At 39.6% G+C, this 15,298-nt stretch overlaps 1 protein-coding gene across 1 annotated transcript in view; it reads left to right on the forward strand.

Moving 5' to 3' along the window:
- The first annotated feature begins 2,219 nt into the window (after positions 1-2,219).
- LOC118421126 (pulmonary surfactant-associated protein D-like) overlaps positions 2,220-15,298 on the forward strand; it is a 17,391-nt gene continuing 4,312 nt past the window's right edge. The window contains exons 1-2 of the mRNA XM_035828287.1: positions 2,220-2,379; positions 14,665-14,745. Of these exons, the coding sequence (XP_035684180.1) occupies positions 2,220-2,379; positions 14,665-14,745 (241 nt within the window). The remainder of the gene's footprint in view (positions 2,380-14,664; positions 14,746-15,298) is intronic.

Genomic DNA, 15,298 nt, shown 5'->3' on the forward strand with positions numbered 1-15,298 from the left:
ACCTCAAGGTTGCGAAGGCAATAAATTGTTCAGAGGCATGGATATATAGTCACTAACTAACCTGGATGTTTTCTTTTTCTGGCGAAATGATAAAATCCTTTCTTGCCAGACCCCAGAGGTTGAAGACGGGTGGGTGAAGCCGCAAGACCTCCAGTAGGAAGCTTTCAAGGGTCTTCATTTCACCGAGACGCCTCCGTGTTTCTCTAGGACTTGGAGGGTGGTTTGAATGATCTCATTTTTCTCTGCGTCGCTGAGGGTGTGTAGACGGGCGACAGATGAGACAATAGCGGCTCTCTCGGCGGCGATACCGTTGAAGATTGTTCCGCACAGAATGGTGAAGATACCTTCTTCCGCCTCCACACCGTGGGTGTCACAAAGTTGGACGAGCTCTTAGTACTTGGGCGCTTCTTCGATGGCTTTCCACATCACGGGGATGGCCTCTATTGCCAGTCTGCGTTTCCTTGCCATGGAGGGCATTGGAATCCAGGTCTTGAAGTCATTCAGGAGTCCGTTCAGCCATGTGCGGCACAGTTGCCCGTCGACTTTCCTCCCAAACAAGGCTTCAGTCAGGGCCTCAGAGAAAAAGTGGAAAACCCTGTCTTCAAAGTCCGGGACCTCATCGAGTCGGGACCACTCCCCAAAGTGCGCCTTTATTTGTTTAAAGAGAACAGAGGGAAGAGCCTTCTGACCCTGTTTGTAAGCGTCGATCAGGAGAGCCTTCTTCTGACGATGTTCTTCGCCGTTGAGAAACATAGAAGGACAGTGTCCCCTCATCACGTCTTTGCTTGTGCCGAGGTACCCAAAGTAAAACGGCTCCTTTTCGTACATCTCCGGGTTGAAAACGTACTGAATGGTGTCTCGGTTCAGCAGTACTACTGCAGGCACACCGTTGTTCGTACGGAACGCAGTGGGGTACTCATCTTCAGACTTCAGCATGTGAGGCCCGTACACCAACCCCTTTATCAAACCAAAGGTGTCGCTCCAGACTCCTCCCATGTTTTTGTTGACAGGAAACTGTGTCTCAGATCTGTTAAATCCTAGGTGTCTCCACACAAGCTGTGTCTTCGAACAGAAATGTAAGAGCGTCTGTGAAGTCGTGGTTGGTTGTCTCAAGGGGCGTAGGCTTTCCAAGTAAAGGTGGCGCCTGGGGCGCAGAGTTAATTACCTGCATGAAAAATTCAGGTATTGATTCTGGTAGGGATCTTTGTGATTACGGGCCGATATCTTTAGAACCTCTGGATGGATTGCGATCACGTTTGCTATGGAGGTAGATATTTTTAGCTATTGTGCTATAGCGTGCATTAGAAGCTTGCTGCAGTTTTGTGATTTGTTTTTAAAACAAAATATTTACACCCCTTTTTGACAGGAGTAGAGTGGTCCTAGTTGATCTGGTAAAGTAGTACAGCAACCCAGCTGCGGCAATTAGTCATCCCTGTCACCACTGTGCGGGGTAAATCACTATATACACATTAGGGATATGAAGCAGATCTACAACTAGCAGAAAGACCACCCCTGTCACTTCTGTATGGAATGAACCATTATATACACATTAGGGATATGTGCCAGGTGCAGGTGTAAGAATAGGAAATAAAAATGAAATGGTGAGGTCACTAGAAAGGTCTAGTTTTGGATCTCACCAGTTACCATCGGTAGATATATAAGAACAATCATTATGATAGAATTCAGGGAAATGCCAAACCATATTAACCCCACAACACTGCATACGCACCATCACAAAACAAAATTTTCATGCAGGTTTGAGTTTTTAGACTGTTGTTGTATCCTCCGTGTCGAGGAGACACATGCATTTTGAAAATACATATCTCGTCTAATGAGTCTTCTCCACATTTAAAAATGCCCTCGCTCATTGGATGACTTATCGTATTGTTCAGATGGCAGCTAGAGGTACTATTTCTAAGCAATGAGATACCAGAGAGGCTTATATTACCCTTGGATTCATTTGCCCTGTTTGTTTTTCTAGTGAAGACTACATTACATACATATTACATACATATTACGTTTTACATAATGGCCAAGAACGTTCATACGAATATAAAGTAAAACTTAGTTGTCATTACCTTGTTTTTAAAAACTACAGAGTGGTCATCTTCAACCGCCATTGCCTTGTTTTTAATATCTACAGAGTGGTCATCTTCAACCGCCGGGGCAGTTTTTGGATACGACTCAACCCTTTCAACATCCACATCGGGGATTCCACGATGGTCAGTCAGAACCCCAAGTGTGGCGGTGACCATTATATCAACGTGAAGCAACGGTCCATTTCCGTCTCGTGTCAGGGGATGAAGGGTCGGTATGTGGGCGTCCGTCTTCCCGGACCCTCCCGAATACTGACCCTGTGTGAAGTCCTGATAACTTTGGGTAAGTCCTCGTTACATTAACTAAGGGACCCGATCACCCAAACCTAAACAGTTTCTCCCTTATAAATCTATGTAAAGCTATTAGATATATAGATGTAAACCCGTAGCATGTCCAAGAAAAAATACAAAAACATGCAGTAGTATAAATGGGCCCAGAATAAGCCTTCGCGCACGCATGCATGAGTGAAAAAAACTTTGGGTAATTTGTCAAAGTTGAAGGCCCCCGGACATTGCTACATACATCGAAACAGTGGTAGAGACGAGACTGGTGACACCTGAGGGCCTTAAACTTTAACTTTGAATTTAACATATTGTAGTAACTAGTGTGAGAAGGCTTATCCAAGTGATATTTGTCTTTTCTACCTCTATCCACATATCAAATATCATCACAATCCAACCTGAGGTTCAAAGAAAGACAATACCTCAATCTGTATGGAGAGAGTTAATAAATGATGGTGATTGCATCATAAGAATGCTCTTAAAGCTTAAGGCGACCAGATTAAAAACACCAGACATTGCATATTGGTGACATTGAGTTGTGTAGTTATTACAGAAGTAGTACTTGTATTTGTATTTACTGACAATGAAAACAATTCAATTCACTTGGTCAGCCAAGGCAACTCGCATTGGTAATTGCTGACCCACGGAATCGCAGAAAACGTCTACATAACTTATAATAAATAAAAGCTATTACAAATATATATTTAAGTACAGTTATTGATATTACATTATCCATGACAAGTATCAACTACCATTACAATGCATCCCCATATTAAAATTCCAAGAAAATTGATCAAATTTAATCTACAGTATAATGGCGTAATAGCTAAAAACCAATCGGAAGTTGTGCTTTAAATTTCATGGAAGGTAGTTTGGAAATGGTTGTCTCACGCTGGTCATAAAATGTGTCTTTCTCTTCTTCTGATTGACCTTGTTGTGGAGCATAAATCTGAGTGATACCATACACACTGTCTTTTACCCTTATATGTCTTTTACCCTTATATGTACACTCACAACTCATGCATATGTTATAGTAGTGTTCTGAATACTGTCTATTAATTAAACGTGGTCTTATAATAATGACGACGCATGCATGTAATCTTTCTTCTTTTTCACCAATATAGAGATGAAACCATCGCCTATGTATTTCTCGACAATCTCCCCTCTGAAAGGTTTGTCAAAGGTTATCATAATTCTATGAGAAGTAAAGAAACAGGTTCATAGGATCATAATAGTAGCGCGAATGACGGCAGGAAATGTATGAAGCTCTTCGTGACAGTCCTCCAGCTTCTAGGCAATTTATAAGTTGATTTCATCGGGAATGTCTTTTGTCACATTTAACCCATAATTGAATTGTTTAATTTCTTCAAGTTTAATACATCATCAACTTTGATCAATGAAATGCAATGTTATTTGTTTGAAATATGTGTAAATTGCTTTCTTTCTAAACGACAGTTTGCTACGCCCTTTCATAACGTTGGGCTTTTCGAACTGTGTTATTTCTTATATTTGACTATTTTTCTTTGTTGTTCTTCCTGCTACAATGTAGATCCCCGATCTTTTTTTAAGTCGGAGTCAAAGGCAAAGGAGTCGGTCAATCAGGCCTGGTCTTTCGACGGCAGGATATTTCTCAAGACTCCCTAAGATGAATGCTGACTTCTTTATGCGTCAGTCGACCTGGATGTGCACAGGGTCCCCAAGTTAAGTCATACTGTACTCCAGAGGAGGGTATTCCAGTTCTGCTAGTAACATTTTTCTGAATCCAAAATTATATCGGGCACTCGACATTTAACATGAACAAGGAAGCAGTTGTATTATAAAGCATTACCCCCACATCACCCCCCACCCCCTTCCGTACAGCCAGTTGTAACAGATTATAATGCGAACATCTATTGCACAAACTTCAACTTGCCAGCTCTTAAAAGCATTTTGTTGAGCTTGAAAACTACGTTTGCAATGTGTTTCTGGATACTTGTTTGGCAACTTGTAGCCTTAGTAACTTAATTTCTCAATTGCTTTTCGTCAAAATTGGGGTTTGATCTTTGTCAATCATCCCATAGAAACCCATACTTAAGACTTGAAAAAAGGGCCTTTATAAAAATAGGGAGCTCTTAGGAAATCGATGCTTGCAGTATGTATGTGAATAGTTGTCAGGAGGAAAAAATTGCTTTAACTTAGTACTTAAGGACTGCACTCTATTGTCAGTCACTTGATAATTCACTACAGCATGAGTATACGTTTGTGACCATTCTGTTACCTATGGAAGACTATCTGCTATGGTTCGCCAAGTCAACGCTTGTAAAGGAACAGTCTAAGATTTTGAGAACGTTGACAATAGAACATTTATTCCAACATTCTTGAAGTACTCTTAAATTCCATCATATAGAAACGCAGTCCAGACGTGAATACCACAGCTGAGGGTTTTTTTTATAACTTTCACACATGTAATAAAGATCTAAAGTTTCTCATGCTACTTTTATACTAATACTTGATTAAGACAGAAGTATTCCTTACTAATGATGGAAAGATGTTGCAATAGTTGTCAACATTTTGTTTCGTGGCGTTGTTAACTTGACGTTGAGTTATTGTGCTTTTCAAGGACATTCATTCTTTTCGTCTTGTCTGAAACCTTGCCCAAGGACACAAGATCGGTGACACGCAGCCGGATTCGAACTCGAAACCTCTCGGTCCCGAGGCAAATACGCTGCGCCACGCGATCTCACTTAGATCATATTCACACCAGAAATCATGAATGACAATTGTATTGGAGACAAAACTTCAGGAACGGTTCACCTCTAGAGAAGGGGGCGTATGCTGATACTTGAATGGATGAAAGACCTTTATTATACATTTATGCTGAACAACAAGCTAAGTACAGGTCGAAGCAATAAGGCACAATTTGATATAAGAAAAGTGGTTATCTTTCTACATCTGCAGAGTCTACTATATGCGATTATGTACAGGTTTAATGGAATCAAAGAGGACGTTTCTTTCGTTGTCGTAAAACGTACAGATACTGATTGAGCGATTCTTACGACGTGGTATGTAAACTAATAAACGCTCCATAGACAAAGTTCCGTATTACAAATCATCTATGGTGGCAGGTTTATCCAAGTATAAGCAAAGAGGAACTAACTGATATATACGTGTGTGGTGGCTCTATCGTCCAATTAATTGCATTGTACGTATAGCGCTTGACATGTACTACAGTAGTCGAGCAATTCAGTTATCATAATTATTATGTTAATATTCACTGAAATATTATTCCATCATACGAAACAATAACAAAGAGTAAGTGAGTAAGTGAGTAAAGTCTCCAGTAAACTCATGTCTGCTTTTAACTCATCAAGTTTTGGTAACAAACTACATGTACGTATCTATGTGCTACTTTGAGACCCTTTTTTATTTTAGCTGGTCAAAAATAGTTTGATATCAATAAATAATAATTAATTTCTTTTCATAATCAATTTAGAAATTTAAAAAAAGCCATTCTGCATTATAACTCCCTTGCCGCGGCTAAACCCCACACTCCTCACAAAAGAACTAAATCAGTGAATAAATACATTAAAGAAAAAAAGTCATAACATTTTTCTCTGGCCCATTCTGAGACGTTTCAAGGTAAAACCGTATTCATTTCACATTTTTGATAGTCTGGCGGCCTCGGCCTTTTTGTCAAACAAGCCCTGCTTCTAACGGAGATATTAGACATTAAACAGGGGGCGTGGCTTCGAAATCGGTGTCTTAATTATACACCCCCGCAGTTTACCATTCTGTGTAAAATCATTCATATTAATTCCTTGATAGGCTAATTGTCTTGTTGAGCCTGTTGGTCTGCTGGGTGGATATACTGTTGGTCAGACTGCAGGTCAGTTTAGCAATGTCCAGGCAGCAGGAGCAGGGTGGACACATATCCACAGGTAAGACTAAGGCTTAGGTCCCATTTCCAAACCGGGGCCCGGCAGGGCAGCTTTCGGAAGCGAAAATAATTATATTAAAGACATCAAAATACACAAGATGTCAAAATAAGATACATGGGAATGATATGTGTACATTTTTCTAGGTATACATTTTGATTTCTCGTTTCTTAAAACATCCCGGCCGGGCCCCGGTTTGGAAATGGGACCTAAGCTTTAGTCATTTCATACTGTTTTTGCCTCCAATAGATTTGCTTCGAGATGAGCATTAAGGAACGGCTGCACCGAGGCGTGGGTACCGGTACGGAAAATGTAGTTATAGAAAAGTACAAACCTGAAACTTGTAATGGGTGACACAAAAACCAATGGTCCATTTCGCTACAAAAGAATCTGTTTGGTGGAGTATTCGACTCCCGCTGCAGTCTTAAAACCCTGTCTTCATGTAAACGTTTTTCTTCAGATAGTTGGTAGAGATGACAAAAATCTCTACTTTGCTGATTATATTTTATGGCCTTTCTTGAAGATAACTGAATATGGAAGCAAGGGCGTGGTTTACTGTCAGCACACTGTAAACGCCACTCGATAATTGTGTACAAAAATAACATAAATGAAGAACTTTATTGCACATTCTTCTGACGCACTCGGCAAACAACGAGACACGATTTAGCGATCAAACTCACAGATACAAAATAAAGATAAAGTATTACAGAAATTCAACTTCTTCAAATTCGTGCGAATTGATTTGTATGGATTTTGTCGAGTGAAAACAAGGCCTAAGAATAAAAAACGTGGAAATTTCTTCAACACATTCGCACGGACTCACTAGTGCTAACTGTTTTTATTACTTTCATATTTGCATTCTATCAGCATGCTAAAAACAAAATATGTGTTCACTCCAATCTGTTGCAAAATAAGTAAAGTATTTTTAGGATTTACGTTATATTGAATCCACCAAATAAACACCAACTTAAGTCACGGTTTATATTCCAGGTCAAGGGAATTCAATTTATGAATTGGCAGATACAGTGGACAGTCATAGCGTCGCAAACTCTTTGTATCATCATGGTTAGTTCGTTTGCTTGTTTTTGTTCTTGTTGTGTTAGTTGTGTCTTAGGCATCAAACCTCTCGTAACTTTTTCCATTAATATTTTCACTCGTAGGTATGGTACGGAGTGAAACTAGAAAGGCCGACATTTGCTTAAGAGCAAATACAGCATATTTCAGCCATACCCCTTCCCACGCAACATTGGACTGTTCCAAATCACCCCTGCGCAAAAATGGAACATCCTCTTAACAGTACATTATCCCCCACAGTGGACTGGTATTGTGAATTGATTCCAGGTAAAAACAGAGCTTGCTTCTATTTTTCAGAAAATGACAATAATCACACCTTCCATTCAGAAAATTTTCATCATGACTGAAAATTGTTGAATGACTTCATGTAATGTCATTAACAATTTTTAGTACGATAACTAGGTGTAAGTCTAAAAAAGTATAAGCTCCTTGTGATGTGGGTACATTTACTATTGCAGTGAACTTTTTTTATTCAAGTAGGGCATACGATTTAATAATTATCAAGCAGGTGCAGGTACTGTAGGAGCGTTTGTTTTCTTCAAGCTGTAAAACTGTTAAACTGTTTTACTTTGTATGCAATCAGCCATCGAGCCTATTCTTATTTTAGTTTAACAACTTCCTGCCAGACCCGGAAGATACGATTGAACCTTGTTCGAGGATTTATTTTCGTCTGTCTGGTCAGTCTGTTCATACCCTGGCGCTGAGAGTGTTTTATTGGGCTGAAACTCTGGCAGTTTAAAGTTACTTACAATTTAAATGTTCAAAGTTTATGTCAAACAACAACAGCACTAGGAAATGTGGCCACTATAGACAGGTGGTCACTATAGAGAAAATGCTGATCTATTGACTAGGAGCCATACGTTACACATGATTTCAGTACACTGATCATTAATCATATAAACATTGCACAGGTAAGCCAATTGTTTAGATGTACAATTAAGTTCAAATAATTCTGAAGAGAAATATTGATGAGAAAATAACCATTCTCGCCACTGTCTAACTTATAATTACGTATCAAAACTAAACGCAGATTTTCTAACTAACGCACCTTTCGCCGACTTCATCAAAGGACCGCCGGCTATCAATCAAACACGGCTGTTGATTAGACTTAGAGTTTCAAACAGTCATGTGCTGTGTGCCAGTTGACAGCGAACTTCATGCTACGTGATGTTTTACATTGCTTGGACCTTCTTTCCTACAGCGGTGCTTCTACAAAATATTTAGACTGTAACACTGAGTCCCACATGTTTTATAGAATAGAATTTGACGCAGAACAGCGTTTTTTGCTGGGTATTTTTCTTGAAACATGTCCGTGGGAATATCAGCGAGGCGGCGACGTAGGGATATCAGACCGTCAACAAAAGTCGCACGGCGGCTAACGGCGCAGCGAAGATACTAGCGCTATAAATAAGCGCTTCAACTAAGGATGGCAACCCGTACAATATTTTTGTATACTGTTGAGCTAAGTAAAGTTTGTTGTTTATGAGGTTTTAGTTGTCTTTGAAGCTTTGACCCGAAATATTTTAAAGTCAAACTGCTGAAGAGAAGTAAGTGACTGCTACGATTATCGTAGATATGGCCCTAAAAAAACTGATAAAAGAAGCCTTCTCAATAGTCTAAAATGCAAGAGCTTCCGGGGGGGGGGGGGGGCTTCGCCTACCTGGGTACCCCCCACAGTGGCCCTGCCCCTGGACCCCGCCAGGGACATTCGGCGGCCCCCGGACCCCTGTCCGACGCTTTGAAAAAATCCTGGCGAGAAGTCTGTACGGCCTGAGTCTTCAAGTTAACGTATTGTGTGGTCCCGCTTATGAATATTAATTAGCCTTCGCTTTCCTCTTCGCTGATTGGCTGAACCATTCATTGAATTAACTCTTCCTGCCGGCTAGACGCAGGTGCAGATGTCGGCTCTGTGGGGTGAACGTCCGAAAGGTCATGGCATGGAGAACGAAAGAAAACCAATTTCCCCTAAAAAAAAGTGCTGTAATTAAGCCTTTTACAGTACTTTATGCCAAAAATTTTACTTGGATCATTTTACCAACTATCTTATGCCTATCTATACCAAATGTTACTCATACCAGGGTACAGGGGTGCAAAATATACCGTTATAAGACCGTCAACAACAGTCGCACGGAGCTAACAGCGCAGCGAAAATACCATCGCTAGCGTTTCAACTTCGGATAACAAGTTATAAGTACTGTTGAACTCAGTAACGTTAAAGTTTGTTTTTAGTTGCCTTTGACGGTTTGACCTGAAATAGTGTTACGCTAAACTCCTGAAGAGAAGTTAAGTGACTGCTGCGATTATCATAGATATGCCCCTAAGAACTGATACAATATAAAGCCTTCTGAATAGTCTAAAATGCGAGAGCCTTAGGCGGGCTTCGCTCCCCCTGGCGGGAACACTGCTATATACGGGATCATGAGGCCCCGCTTATGAATATTAATTAGCCTTTGGCCTCCTCTTCGCTGATTGGCTAGGTCTTTGATTCAATTAACTCTCCGGCTGACGCGCACAGGTGTGGCTCTGTGCGGGGTCACGGAAGGTCACGTCAGGAGGCCAAAAGAAAACAAATTTCCCCTCAGAAAAGTGCCATAATTAATCATTTTAAAGTTGTTTATGTCAAAAATTTTACTTGAATCTTGTTACCAAGTATCTAATGCCTATCTATACAAAATTTCAGGTCATTTAATTGTAATACCAGGGTACAGGAGCCAAAAGTGTCATTTTTTGGTCAAAAATTGGCCAAAAATCGCAAAAATAAGCATTTTGTGCACTGTACACCAAAAGTGTTATTGAATTTATATGGGGGCATTATCAAGGCACATCTCTGTCAAATTTCAGCTCATTTGGTTGTAATACCAGGGTACAGGGGCCAAAAGTGTCCCTTTTTGGTCAAAAATTGGTCAAAAAATCGCAAAAATAAGCATTTTGTTGTACTGTACACCAAAAGTGTTATCGAATTTATATGGGGGCATTATCAAGGCACATCTCTGTCAAATTTCAGCTCATTTGGTTGTAATACCAGGGTACAGGGGCCAAAATATACAGTTTTGGTCTAAAATTGACCAAAAAATCTCAATAAAATCATTTTAGAGGCAGATATGAAAAAACTGACAAAAAATCATCAAGGTATTGGCCCATTCTACCCCTGTGCCAAATTTCAGGTCATTCGGTCCAGGAACGGCGGAGATGAATCACTTTGAAGATTTGACAGGAGAAGAAGAAGAAGAAAGAAGAAACATTACGAATACAATATATTTCACCATACTATGTATGGCTGAAATATAAATATTGTATGCCTAATGTTTCTGCTTCTTCTTCTTTCTACTGTCATAAGTTTAAGAGCAATTATCTCCGTCATTCTTGGACCGGAATGGCCTGAAATTTGACACAAATATAGAGTGGACTAATATCCCCAGAAGTTTCTTTCTGTTCTTTTATAGATGACTTGAAACCGATTGTAAGGACGTTTTAAAGCCATTTTCTGGCCAAAACTGTATGCCTCCCATGCCCCGGTATTAAGTCCAAAGGACCCGTCATTTGGCATGATAGTGCATGAGATATTTACTATAAGGACCCCGTTATCATTGTTGGACCAAAAATCACTTCGAAATTATTTATAAGCCAATTTGTCGGGGTTTCTACGTCTATTTTCTACGCCCCGGATGCCAACGTATCACCATATGTGGCAAATGACTAAGCGGACGTGTGTGGGGCCAGGAACAGTAAATCAATACGGCGTAGCCAATAGGTGCGCGACATTTAGTACCCCGCTTGCTCCAATTAATATTCATGAACATCCATCGCAAACGTCATCCGATTGTTGTCAAAATCTGCGCCATTCATTTATGAGCTCCGCTTCAAGAAAAAGAGAGTGTGAAAACGTCAATCTCAGTGGTATTGTCACTATAGGACATAGGTATAGCAAAACTGATGTCAGCAAGAACGGTTATTGATTAATGATCTAGAATTTTGTATCAATGACCTAGAATTGTGTATCAATGACCTAGAATTTTGTTTTAGGTTTCTATCGACCCCCCACCCCCACCCTCGCCCACAACAACAAATTAATTCGACAACTAAGCTACTTGAAGCCCACACTGAGCATTTCTTGAGACTCGAGCTCGGCGTACACAGTGTGTCAAGTTCAAGTTCAGAATGCTTGTTTATTATTTCATTCAATGGACTGAGTACACAGTGCGATTGTACTGTATACAGTGTGTGTTGAGTATATACGTACAAAAAAAACAACAGCAATTTCGACAAAAAATCCATGTCCTATCGCCCATGATGTGAGAAGACATTCATAGTCTCAGACTAATTTACATGACGTCACGCATATCATTTGCATTTTATCAGCATTCACTAATGGCTGAAATTGCCCTTGTAAGTACGCTTTACAAAATATCCCGGTTGAAATATCACAAACAATGCCTCAGCCTCTTCACGACGACAAAGAAGGTAATGTTTTCTGCAACGTTTGTGTGTGTGTGTGTGCGCGCGCTTGCGCGCGTATGTGCACGTAGACCTTACGAAAGTCGCTGTACTTTTGTCGTGTCAATAAAGATTGTTGTTGTGTGTGTGTGTGCGCGTGTTCATGTGCGTGTGTTTGTATGTGTGTGTGTGTTTGTGTGTGTGTATGTGTGTGTGTGTGTGTGTGTGTGTGTGTGTGTGTGTCTGTGTGTGTGTGTGTGTGTTCGTACATACATGTTTGGTGCCTGCGACCACGATAACACGAAAATGCTTGAATGGATTGTCTTGATACTTGGTATGTAACGAGGTGTTTCACAACCTTGACATTAATAGATTTTAGGCGCCCTATTGGCCATGAAAGTCGTATTCTAGGCAAGCTAAATGTTCACGATTTTGGGTTTAACTTAGCAGATAGCCCTTGTGGGCGGAAACAAGAAACATGAGAATTGCAAAGTTTTTTCAGGTGCAATCTCTAGAACTTAAGAATAAGATAAGTAACGAAGGGATAAACGGATGTCCATATGTTTTTACATGTAGCTAACTTTGATCTCGACCGACGTACTAGTATAGAAATCTATGTCATTGCATTTCTTAGAAAAATTGATTACATTTATTGGCAAAATATATGACAGAAACATCATACTCAGTAAATATGCGACCTGGTTCGACGAGAACAGTAATATATATGAATTCTTTTTACGAATATTTACGAATTTTGACAAATTGATGAGAAATCATAATGACACCATGCTTAATACTCCCCGTTTAATCTCTGTCTTAACTTTCAAAAATATTTACCATACTAAATGAACCTGGCTCTTTGTTCTAGCAGAGGAATGGGACAACAATGGGCAGGGACAATTATGGTTTTGCAAATGACCAAATTTGTATATTTGTTGAGAGGACATGAAACCATGCTGAAGTCTACGACTTCAATCAGCTTTGGCTTTAACTTTCATACCTTAGTGATCTTAGTCTACCTGGCCGTTTATTTTATTTATTTCCTACTTTCCCCCACAGTTTATTCACAACTCATAAATTACAGAACATTAGAAAATATTCACCTACTCACTTGTATCACAATAGAACATACGACTGAATATACAAAACTAAAAACAATCATAAAAATATTTACACTGGCATTTGCTAACCATTTTACACACTAGTCTAGCGTTATCTTTACTCAATCATCTAGGCATACGCAGTACTATGTACTATAACACATTTACCACCTGGTCGTTTATGTCATTCTACCTTAGAACATGTGGCTGCTTGGGGTTGAGGTATGAATATATATGACCTATAGAGATAACGTTATGTCAGCCTCTTATAATGACGGAAAATGAAATATCAATCCAAACCCACTTTGCGGAGGAGAGGTCGTATGAGCAAGAATTCTATGCAAACTTATTTTTTGCATATCCATATGCATAAGTTTTAAAATTAGTCTGGTAAGGTATAGTTTATAGTGCGGGATAAACAAAAAATTATATACTGGTAGGACGATTTTAACCCTATTCAGACCGGGGGGGGGCTTTTGAGGCCCGCGGCAACTTCGATGTCCTATAACGCCAGAACGGCTTACGCTAGAGCCACCAAATTTGGTGAGTTTTCCTAAAATATTGTTGGCAAAAAAATTACGAAGTTTGAAAAATTTTCCATTTTTTCTTGTTGCCATGGCAACCGTTTGTTGACAGGCTGTTTTGCCAAAAATCACTATTTTTGGTTCTAACAATGTATTTTTCATATTTATTTGTTATATTACTGCTATTTTGTAACATAAATAAAATCTTATATTATTTAGCATATCTTTCATAATTATATATGCATAAATTATGCTAATTTTATGACGTCATCAGCCCAAAATCCAAGATGGCGGACCGTATGGCAAGATCAAGAATAACAAGCTAATTATCCCTCAGAATTTGTAACTACCTGGTATTTTTTCATCACAAACCATCTAAATGAATGAAATTAGTCTATTTCCATTGCCTTTTGTGATTATTTGTTGCAAAAAAAGGATTTTTAAAAATTCAATGTGGTGGATATAATATGGCGGAGCCCAACTCGTACCTTAGATGTGCATGACGTCATTTTGTGACGTCATTTTGACGTTATCGATGTTGCTATTGGCAACACAAGTCGTAATAAACATTATTATTCTGTTATCTGCACTTGTTGTTACATTTTTTTAGCATAACTTGAAGTTTTCTGAGAAAAACCCTTTTTTCATGGGTTTGGCCAATATAATCAAATTCATGACGTCATAATTACGTCATCTTACGTCAACGTAACGTCAAACGTCAAATACTTGTCAGATATTATGTCGATATTATGTCCTGAAAATTTGGTGGCCCTACGGCACGTCGTTTTAGAGTTATAGGACTTAGAAATGGAGGGCCTCAAAAGCCCCCCCCCGGTCCAGGGATGACCCAAAAAGCCCGGTCTGAATAGGGTTAACAAAGGATTGCAGGATTATCATTGGGGTGCAGATATGTCCGGTTGAATTACGTGTTTTAGACAAAAAACATTTTCTTCCATTTTATCGGCATGAATTCACATGCAATTCCAGATATGACTATTTGTCATTTTAAGTAACATTTCGATCATACATGGTCATAGTGTTTTCTTTTCTAAACATGGGTAAGGATTGGCTTTTCTTCCTAATTCATGTAGAAGGGAATCTAATATTTTAAACAACACAGAACCGTCTACGGTACTCGTGTGAAAACAAGCGAACCATAACTACATGTACGAAGAACTATATTTAGAGTATGATGTTTGAAGTATATGATTCTGATTCCTTGTATGTATGAATCCTGCAGCACCCAATGACGTCCCTCCCCACCCTGCAATGGAGGAGAAAGAAAAGGAAGGAGACAAAGAAGAAGAAAAAGGCACAAAAGGTGATTGTAGGAACGAACAAGAGGATAGGAATCAATTAAACGTTGACATAGAGGATAAAGAAGAAAATACAGTACACCGGAGTCTGCTCCGAGATAAAGGAGGAAACTTTCGAAGATGTAGGTAAAACATGTCGTTAGATAAATCCATACTGCTGGACATATGGACAAAGTTTATTCCCACGTTTCAGACAGCAGCCACTGTCTTTCTTCATTGATTGAAAATAAAAGCATACAAAACTTACGGACAAAGAATAGAGTTAAACCAAATTTTCTTCAAGCAAGGACTGTTTTTTTAAAGGTAAGATGCATACCTCCAAATTGTCGATGGCTGACAGTCCATCTTGCTTACGGTGAATGACCTAGTCTCGATCTTGCGAGAGAACACGACAACTAATTCAGGCTTGCGTAGATCATCTGCCCCCTCCCCCGCCTCCCTGCGCAGTAGGGTAGGTAGGACTTGGGCAGCTCCCAACACTCATTTCGGTTCAGCTTCGCACGTTCCAGCTGGATATTAATAGCCTCCTTAACCCTATTCAGAACGGGGGGGGGGGGG

This window comes from Branchiostoma floridae, chromosome 8 (assembly GCF_000003815.2).
Source record: "Branchiostoma floridae strain S238N-H82 chromosome 8, Bfl_VNyyK, whole genome shotgun sequence".
Lineage (NCBI taxonomy): Eukaryota > Metazoa > Chordata > Leptocardii > Amphioxiformes > Branchiostomatidae > Branchiostoma > Branchiostoma floridae.